Consider the following 9778-nt stretch of genomic DNA (forward strand, 5'->3'; position numbering starts at 1 on the left):
TGCACTTTTACCTTTCAATTATCTACTTAACAAAATAAAAAGCATGTGGATTTATTAATGGGAAGAAAGGAGGCAACACAAATGTACACTGCTGTCTGAATAGGTAAAATGACCAATAACCAATAGACTGTGCTTCATGTTGATTCTTTTATTTTTTCCAGTTTAACTGAGGTTTTACTGTACATTTTTACATTTTTTTTTCATTTTCAGTCATTCTATTATTTTCATAGCTGCATCATTTTCCCTGTTTCCTTGTTCACATTTAAAATTCCATCTGTTAACTTAAAGATTTAATTTATAGCCATTATATTCTGCATCTAATAATTCTATTTACAAGAAAAGAGTACTAATTCTGTAACTCCTTTCTTATAAATAGAATTATTAGATGCAGAACATCAGTGAAAACTTTAAAGAAGTAAATGTTTCCTTTATTGCAAGCTTATATTTTCTGAGAATGTTGAAGGGCCCAAATTCTGTCAGGTAGCTAAGAAGTATATTATTGTGGACACATTATATAATTTTTAGGTAGAGGTTTCTCTGATGAGCAGAGTAGAGTAACTATGGCTACGGGAAAGGAAGGGTATGGGTACAAATTCCCAAAGGAAATGATGACATTATTTTAATTACTTCACCTCTGGCCATGGCAGAGACTTTATCTGTTCTCTTTGTAGTAAGGAAGGTCTTTGCCTGCCAGTCTCCCCTTTCACTAAGGACGTACAGATTATTTCAGGTATTTTATATTTATATGGAGTGTAACAATCTCCATCTATGATGATCAAGGCTTAACCTCCCATTCCCATCTGGAAGTTCCAGGTATCTATGTTCCACAGTGCAGTCCCATGTTCTGTTTGCATTTGTATCGCTGGTGATTATTATGTGCACTAGAAGGAAAGGCTGGGTTTTTCCTTACTTTCTTGGAAAGACGGCAAGGCAATTGGCAGTATCTTTGTTGCTACTTTGAGTGTGTGTGTGTGCTCAAAAAATATGGAACGCTTCAGGAGTTTGCGTGTCATCCTTGCACAGGGGCCACGCTAATCTCCTCTGTATTATTCCCATTTTAGTACATGTACTGCTGAAGCGAGCACTCTTCGTTGCTATTTACTCAACATCCAGAGGTTTTGCATCAGGAAATCTTTTTCCAATATCTAGACTGCCATACACATGAAAGCAGAAGTCTAGTTCAATGTTTTTGGCATACAGTACATTTTATTACATACGAATATATCCCTAAACAATATTTAGCATTGGTTTGCCTATTGTTAAGCTTCAAATGAAAGGTAGCAAATTATAAGAATATATGTTTTACTAAATATTTTATTTGTGCAGCCCTGGTTATTTTCACTTCTGTATAGAAATATATATATATATATATATATATATATACACACACACACACACACACACACACACACACACAACACACACACACACACTAATATATCACTTTGAAATTTCTATTACAAATAATGCTACAAGAGGTGGAAATATTAGGGTATTGGCTATGCTTATCAACTATATTTCCAAATTGCTGTCTAAAATCTTGTATCAACTTACAGTCTGCAGCAATGTATAAGTTCTAATTGCTCCATACACCTGTTAGAGTTGATATCATCACTCTATTATTATTTTAACCATACTGAGTGGTATAAATTTGTATTTCATTTGTTTTTGGCTTGCATTTCTCTGAACCTAAGTGAACTTTTCACATCTTTTTGGCATTGGATTTCTATAAATGATGTTCTTTTACTTTGTCCATTTGTCAATTGTATAATTATTTTGTTAATAATCTTTTATCAGTTGTAAGAACTGCAACACTTCTACATACTAGTATAGCATGAGGTTTTGTTTGCAGTACAAAAACTCACAAAAAATTTTACTTAGTATAGTCCAATATATTGCACTTAGTCCAATATATTGGATTTTATCCAGTATATTGCACTTTTGTTTGCTTTTATTTAAGACATTTTCTCTTGCTTATAAACGTCTTATTTTCCTATAAAGGTTTGATGTTTTACTTTCCCAGTGTCTTAAATTCACATGGGAATTAACTTTTATGTATGGGTTATATCATTTATGGATATTCTATTCCAGAACAATATATGTTTATAAACCACTGACTATAATACCAATTTTGTTATACATCAGGATAACATAAATGTGGGTTTCCCCCCCAAATTCTGAACTCTATTCTGTTCCATTGTTTCTGCACCAAAACCACATTATGTAAGATACATTCATCAAAAAGATCTTGTCTATCCTTGTACCTTGTGTTTCATATAGATTTTAAATTAGTTTGTCAAGTTTCATGAAAATGTCTATTTGGATTTTTATCAAAATTACTTCCAATTCACATATTAGGAGTGATGATATTGAGCTTCCTAGTCATAAACATACTATTTGGTTTTTTTCTAACATACCGGAAGAAAGTGTTCTCCATAAAATTCTTGCACTTTGTTATATTAATTCATAGGGCCATTATAATTTTTGTTGCATATTATAAATGTAACATTAACATTTTTTATTATTCTGATTTTGGATATTGATCTTATAGCCAGCAACTTTACTGCATTCTATCATTACTTCCAGTAGCCTGTTCATAGATTCTATATTATTATCATTTAGATAACATCTGAGAACATGAAAATTGTTTCTTCCATTCCTGATTTTAAAGCGGATGCTTCCAAGTATTCACCATTAAGCACATCAAGTTGTAGATTTTTGATACATACTTTATGGAAGTTATTTAGCCCTTGTTTCTATATGACTATTTTTTAAATCAATGATTGATATTGACTTTTACAAACTATTTTTCTGATTTATTGAGGTCTTCAACGTAGTTTTACCCTAATGATGATGTGATGATTTTCTGAGTCAAAATCTTACTTTCCTGGGATTTAACCAGGCTTGTTAGTAATGTTTATTTTGATATTTCAATGGAGTTGGTTTGCTAACATCACTTTAAAAAAAAAAAAAACCTTCATATTACATTTAGGCTATAATGGTTGTTTTCTGCTGTACTGTCTGAAAAAACATTCTAAATGTCTAGTGTTTTTATGTGTGTATTGGATTGGGGTGGAGAGGACTTGGCTTCTCTAAGTTTTAGATGTATTCATTTATTAAATAAAAATTCCTTTGGGTCACTCTTGATAAATTTTTAAATTTTTTATTGTTTTCAAACTTATTGCCTTAAAGTTTTCATGTATCACAATTTTTTCATTCTAATTTAACCAGTTTGTCTTTATTAGTCTTTTTATTAGAATTTCTATTGTTTTAACAGAGTACTGGACTAACACCAGCATTCTACTTTAGCTTCTCATTTTTTTTTTTTAGCTGAACCATCCTACCACCTGTTGGCAGCTCAGCTAGGGCCAGGAATCGAACCAGCGACCCTGTTGCTGAGTTCGCACTCTTGAGCGAGCTCTTAAGCAACTGAGCCACTCAGCCAGCCCTCTGTATTTTTGTTTTTGAACTGTGGGCACGTCACTGTTGCTGAATATATTTTCTCAACTCTAAAATGAATATTCTGGGGTGCCAAAAAAATTTATACAAGTGGACACTTTGGTCAACATCACTCAAGCAGTTTGCTGTAATCAGAAGTGTCTGAATGCTGATGGTAACCACTTTGAGCACCTCTTGTAATTGCAGAAGTCAAACGTAACTTGTATTCATCTTTTCTTATCAGTATATATTGAATATTACAATTTTAAGTTTTCTTTTCTTAAAATGTGTATACATATTTTTGGCACCCTCGGTAGTATTTCCTTTTTAGCTCACATATATCCAATGAGGTTCAAGTAATAAATGAATGAAAATGTTTTCAAAATGGAAAAAGAAAAAAATCCAAGGATTTACAAGTTTACCTGTAGTATCTTTTTGAACATGTGCATCACTTTAACAAATGTTTTCCTCCAAAGCATCATGGGAATCTTTTGGAACATGAATAAAAATCAGAGCTTGGGCCTTCCACAGCAGAGTAAAACTTCCAAAGTTTGATGATAAAAGTTATCTTTAGCTGATCTGAGTAGTAGTTCACTAACCATGACAATTAAAGATTAACGTGAAAAGATGTTTAATAAAGTATAAATGTTGGGTTTTTAGTACATTCATATTTCATTTCATAAAACACCTTTTTTAAATAATTAAACACTTTAAAGTATCTCAGATAGGTCTTAAAGAAAGCAATGTTGCTAATTACTGTGTGTAAAGAAAACTCTTCCTGAATCCTTAACTACTTGAGCACTAATCTTCTGTCTTTATCTTTGTTAACATCAAGTAACCATTTATTAGGTTCCTGATCTCCTGCTACACGGTGAAGTTAAAATGTAGTATCTGGGGAGTTAAATGTAGGAAGTTAAATGGTATGCAATGTTTTTTCTTTTTAAACATAAAGATCATCAGTTAGAAAATATGAAAAGAAATAATCTTAAAAATCCTACCGTCAAATGATTTAGTAAAGTACTGAGGTCCTGCAAAAATATCTCATTTCAAAAAACTAACTAGGTTAGCACTAAGTATATTAATTCAAATGTAAACATACAAAACAAGATACAAAAGTATTTGAATGTTAGGTGACTCAATACCATGTTACATGTCTGTAAGGTTTCCTGAGACAAATCCTCTTCTGGCCCAATTTCTTAATTTTTATTCATCTAAACATTATTTCCAACCTTCAGTAAACAAATTATCAGTACTAAGGAGTAATATGCACATTTGGGGTAAGTACTCCATCTCTCAATTTGGAATTGGAAAAAATGAAAAATCGCAGAATTATTCTAAAAATAAAATGAAAGACAAAGAATCGGGGTAAAATAAAAAGTATTGGGAAAAAAATTACCCTTAAAAAGGCCAACTCATTCTTTGCTATGAATCATTTGACTTTTTAAGGCAAGGACATTAGTTTGAAATGGTGGTGAAATGTCCATATTAAGATACTTTGAGTTCCATTCAAATTGAACCATCTTTCACATTGGACTTTTAGTGAAGGCTTGGATTACATTTATTTTACCACTTCTTACCTCATATGGAAAACAGCAGATTGTATATAGTTTGTTTCTTTCACTAGATGTTGCAGAAAGCTAAATTTGCAGGACTAGATGGAGAAACAAAGTTGGACAGAATTACTCCATTTTGATAAAACTTCCATTCAGGAAAAAGTGACTAAGGTCAACAGCAATTCAATATTTATTTCACTATGTCAATACCTGAAAACCATGTACAATTTTAAAGATTAACATACAGAGTCCAAATACAGTTCATTTTTTAAAATTGTGTTTATTATTACTGTTTACCAATGGGGAGATGCAATTTATTTACACCAGCAGCCACAGAGGCAAGGGGAATACACAGTTAGCAATCTGTATAGGATAGACTACTTATGCAAAAATAAGAATCTCCAAAACAAAGTACAGGGATGGGTTTCACTATACTTTCCCAAAGATCCCAGCATGCGTTACTGGGCATGCGGTGGTAAGAACTAATACATGAAAGAAAAAGCCACAAACCACAGAAAATTTGTAAAGAATCCCTTTCCCCCCATACACACGCACACACACTCAGATACATAATATAATTACAGGGTGATAAATACATTTAATAGAGGAGGGGAGGATAGGAATTCTGCTGTCAGAGGGAGGATAGGTAGGGAACTGGAGAATTCCTAACCACTGCCAACTATATGGTAGGGAGCATTCTCTCCCCCCAAAATGAAAGGAGTTAGTTTGTCCCCAGCCCACCTCATACCCATCCAGGGTAGGGGGCTACTGCTCTAACAGTGGGGAGCAAAAAACAAAAACCAAGAGGGAGGTAATATGAACCAACCATTACACAAAACTACTTCCCACTTCTTCCTCCTCCACTAGGAGCAAAGGCCAGAAAGGAGATGGTAATGTCACAATCGGAGCTCCCTCTCTGACGAAGAGTGGACCACGGCCTTACCTTCAGCCTGTTTCCCAGACATTATTTGGAAGTAGGCCAGTGTCTCACTTAGACCCTCTTTTCCCTCTGCATCCCCTTTGAATGAGATGCCTATAAAAAGTCAAGGGCAGATAACCCAAAATTGTCTTAGTTCTTGCCAAAGTTCGACATTTTAAAGTTATCACAATTCTTCAGGACCACTCTATAACTAGGTCCCAAAACTGACCAGGGCAACTCTAGGGGGAAAATGCAATAATAGACAGTCTTGAGGCCCTATTACTATGGTTTCCTGCATCTTCTAAAGTATGTAACCCAAATCAGTCCAGAGTCCAAACAGTTCCTTCTGGGATAAGGAACGATACATGCACAGTCACGGATAGAGAAAATGGATCAGGACCCACTCCATCTGTGTGTGTGTCTCTTAGACTTGACTGCGCTTCTGCTTACCTAAGAAGCAATATCTAAGCGGAGGTGGGAAGATATAACTCCTCATGAAGTAAGACACAGCAGGAAGGCATATCAGCAAGGCAGTCCTATAGGAGAAGGGCTTGGGCAATCACAATGCCTTTCACAAACAACTATATTTTCTTTCCATCCTAATCCCAACAGAGGGAGCCATAAGAAAGACTCTTCTCTGAGTCTTCCACAAAAACAAGGGGAAAAAAACAACCTCAAAAGAAACCAAGGGAAAGGAAACTGGACAGGCTTCAGAAGCAGGAGCATCAAGAGATGAACTGAAACTGGTCAATGTGAAAGTAAGGTGGCAGGCAGCACCTGGAGTCATGAGATGCACCAACAGGCAGTGGAGCAGGAAACAGGAATGTGGGGCCTAGCCAGACACATGAGGCCAAGCCAGACAGATTACTGGGGCACATAATGAGGTAAGAAAACATTTCAAATAAAGCAGCACCGTTCCCACTCACCTGGGGGCTCCACCCCTCTGTATTTCCTAAACCCTCATCAGGGAGTCAAGTGGAGGGTAGTTTTGCTATGTGGCTCACACTTCCCATCCTCCCCTATCGTATTTCCTGTAGCCTGGGGATTCCTGGGGGCCCTTCCCTGGCTTTCAACAACAAAAGGACAGCTCCTGTAGTCAAGAAGGTCCAAGGAGGACCAAGAGGAAAGGGCTGCCCCTTGTGAGGGGCAGAGATGGTGGTGACAGTTTAGAGGTTCACCGCAGCAGAGCTCTGTGACTGCACAACCCAAGGAACAAGGGCATTCAACAGGATGTTGCAGTCAGATGTGAGACACCCCAGTTCTGCTCCTTGGCTCCTAGCACTAACCCCTTCACATTATTGAGGGAAGCTGGAAGAAGGGCCTCTGGCCTCAGCTTTCAAACCACAGCCTCCTGCACAGCCATGGTGCCCCTCTACAGTTCAGTCTTGCCCCTGGCATAATGACCAAGTCAGACCCACGGACTATGTAACTAGTAACTCAGAATAGGAAAAATCACTGCCCCACCAAACTGTTGTCCACAGAATATATCCAAATAGGAATCTTGCAATTTGAGAGGTCGTGCATAGTTGCAGGGGCCCCTGCTACCTCTCCAAAGGACTACAGCTAAATCCTCAACCTGCCTGGATAACCAAATTGTCCATTTGCTAAGCCTATGACACTGGGTAGGGCGCCAGGAAGAGGGCTCTGTTCAGCAAAAGGCTAGCCCTTGTCTCCAAGTCCGTTGAAGTCATTGTAAATGCTGGACCTTTGGGAAACTGGTGGCTCTGACCTTTTCTTCTTGTTGGAACCAAGACCACAGAGCTTCCCCTACCCGATTCGGCTGGGAATTCTTTTTCTTGGTTTTCCCAAACTGGAATAGTTAATATCCAGATCTCACGCCTGACTTTCATTTGTCTTGGAGAAACCCAAATCAGAGGCTCAGAGATGAGAGGAGCAGTCCCTTGAGTCTCAAAGATAAAGACCTGACCATCAGTTATGTCCAAAGTGACAGTTATCCAGGAAGCCCGTGACATCAGGAGGACAGAAAGGCGGAGGAGCCAAAGGATCTTATGTACTCGGGCACACAGCTGCTCACCTGTGCACCGGGGACAGCCAGGACAGGGATCTTGTGCCCTTTCTGGTGTGTTTAGAGACCAAGCTGCATTGCATGGCGCGCAGGATACACAGCTGCTCCTGCCCAGGGTGTCAAAGCTGATCCCAGGTAATCTACTTATAAAAGGATCCAAATTCTTAAATCTCCACTTTGGGTATTTAAAGGCTAAGATCTTCAATGGGGTTTGGAACTTTTGTCAGATTTTTTTTTCTTTTCTTTTTTTTTTTTTTTTACTTAGCTATCGAACTTCTCCAGACCACAGGACCGGTCTATGTTACTGTCCTGGTCACCCTCGGCCTCTCTCATGTTGCAGCTACTGGAATTCCGGAGGTGAGCGTTGCAGCTGCTGTTCAGGCCCATTCCCAGATTCTCCAGGAAGGGAGCAGAGCGGGAGGCGGCGCGCTCCTTTATCTTCCACTGGCTGAATGCCAAAATCCTTCACACTGCCAGTGTCCGCGAACTCCAGGTAGAAGTAGCCACACTTGACTGCCCGGTGCACCTCAAAGCAGAAGCCCAAGCAAGAATCCTCTATTAGGTCTACGTATATCTCCTGAGCGATGGCCTCTAGCTTGTTAGTATCCAGGTTAGCCAACGAAATTTCCTCCATTTTAATCTGTAAACGGCTGTGGAGAGGGCGCGCGTATTACTCACAGCAGCACGGGCAGCAACACGTCTGGCTCCGCGGGCCGCGCCTAGGCCTAGAGGCCTCTCAGGACCGTTTCCTCAGGCGGCGGGGGTGGAGGCGTCCGCGGCCGCGGGCAGGAAAGCAGCAGCCAGCGGCGACTGCTCCGGAACAAGTCCTTCAGTTTCTTTTGGCGTTTCTCGGGGTCTGGGACTTTGAGCTCCGGGAGGCCCCAGACTCTACGCCAAACGGTCTCCGTGCCTCACCCAGCAGCCAGGGCCTCTTCCGTTCCCTGCTCCGTGCTTAGCCCCACCTCCCCGCTTCCGCTCCTCAGCGCGCCTGCGCACTAGCCTTGCGCAGAATCGCGGTGCTTTTATTGCGCAGCTGCTTGGGAAGCCTTGGAGTTTATGAAGACGGAGGGGTGAACAGAAATGTATTTGACTTTCAGGATCTCTAATTGTAAAAAGATTGCGAGGATGCTGTTTTATGTTATTTTATTTATGGATTTAAAGAGTCGCTATTGAATTCAGCACCCGTGCTTAATTGATTTCCTCATGAAAAAGGAAGAAATAACAATTACGTGTACATTTGTGATGTAATAGGAAATACAATTTTAGGAACAGTTCTCGAGATATGTTTGAAATTTTGACATGTAATTAACTTGTAATCATTTATTGTACTACGTAGTTGTCATTTAAGTCCACTAGATGGTGCAAGGAGGCAAATTACAGTATAGTTTATTTTTTTCAATGAAAAACTAGGCACTAAAGACATCATTCATATTGGTCACATGAACTAAAGGCGTTTATCTTATTTATAAGACCATTAAGTCAGTGTGACTATAGATATCATATCTATAAAATAATTCAAAGAAAACTATATGTATATTATCTTTTGAAGAGGGAGGAAACCTGAAATATGTTAAATATACTGAGCGATAAAGGAAGATTTTCCTAAAATAGTGCAGCATGAATTCTAAGAACTAGAATCATTCCACATGGGTTTATATCCAAGATCCAACGTTTAACAGTTCTTGCTTCCTCATCTGAATAAACCTAGTCCCTAGTTCTCAGTTAAGATTAAATGATATTTTTAAAAAATCCTCATGTGACAGTGCCTTACATAGATGGAAGCATTCAATAAACATCAGCTATTTTAATCATATTAGTTTTGAACTTAAATATAAGAAAAGC

The 9778-nt window shown here is 38.3% G+C and overlaps 1 protein-coding gene across 1 annotated transcript; it reads right to left on the reverse strand.

The window, feature by feature from the left end:
- Positions 1–5246: 5246 nt before the first annotated feature.
- ATXN7L3B (ataxin 7 like 3B) lies at positions 5247–8912 on the reverse strand. Its single transcript, XM_019628017.1, has one exon. It carries the CDS (start codon positions 8568–8570, stop codon positions 8277–8279), a length of 294 nt encoding a protein of 97 aa, XP_019483562.1. The 5' UTR covers positions 8571–8912; the 3' UTR covers positions 5247–8276.
- Positions 8913–9778: the final 866 nt, after the last annotated feature.

Source organism: Hipposideros armiger, unplaced genomic scaffold, assembly GCF_001890085.2.
Source record: "Hipposideros armiger isolate ML-2016 unplaced genomic scaffold, ASM189008v1 scaffold_744, whole genome shotgun sequence".
Taxonomy (NCBI): Eukaryota; Metazoa; Chordata; class Mammalia; order Chiroptera; family Hipposideridae; genus Hipposideros; species Hipposideros armiger.

Coding starts and splice junctions, on each gene's coding strand:
- ATXN7L3B (XM_019628017.1), bottom strand. CDS start 8,570: ATGGAGGAAATTTCGTTGGCTAACCTGGATACTAACAAGCTAGAGGCC.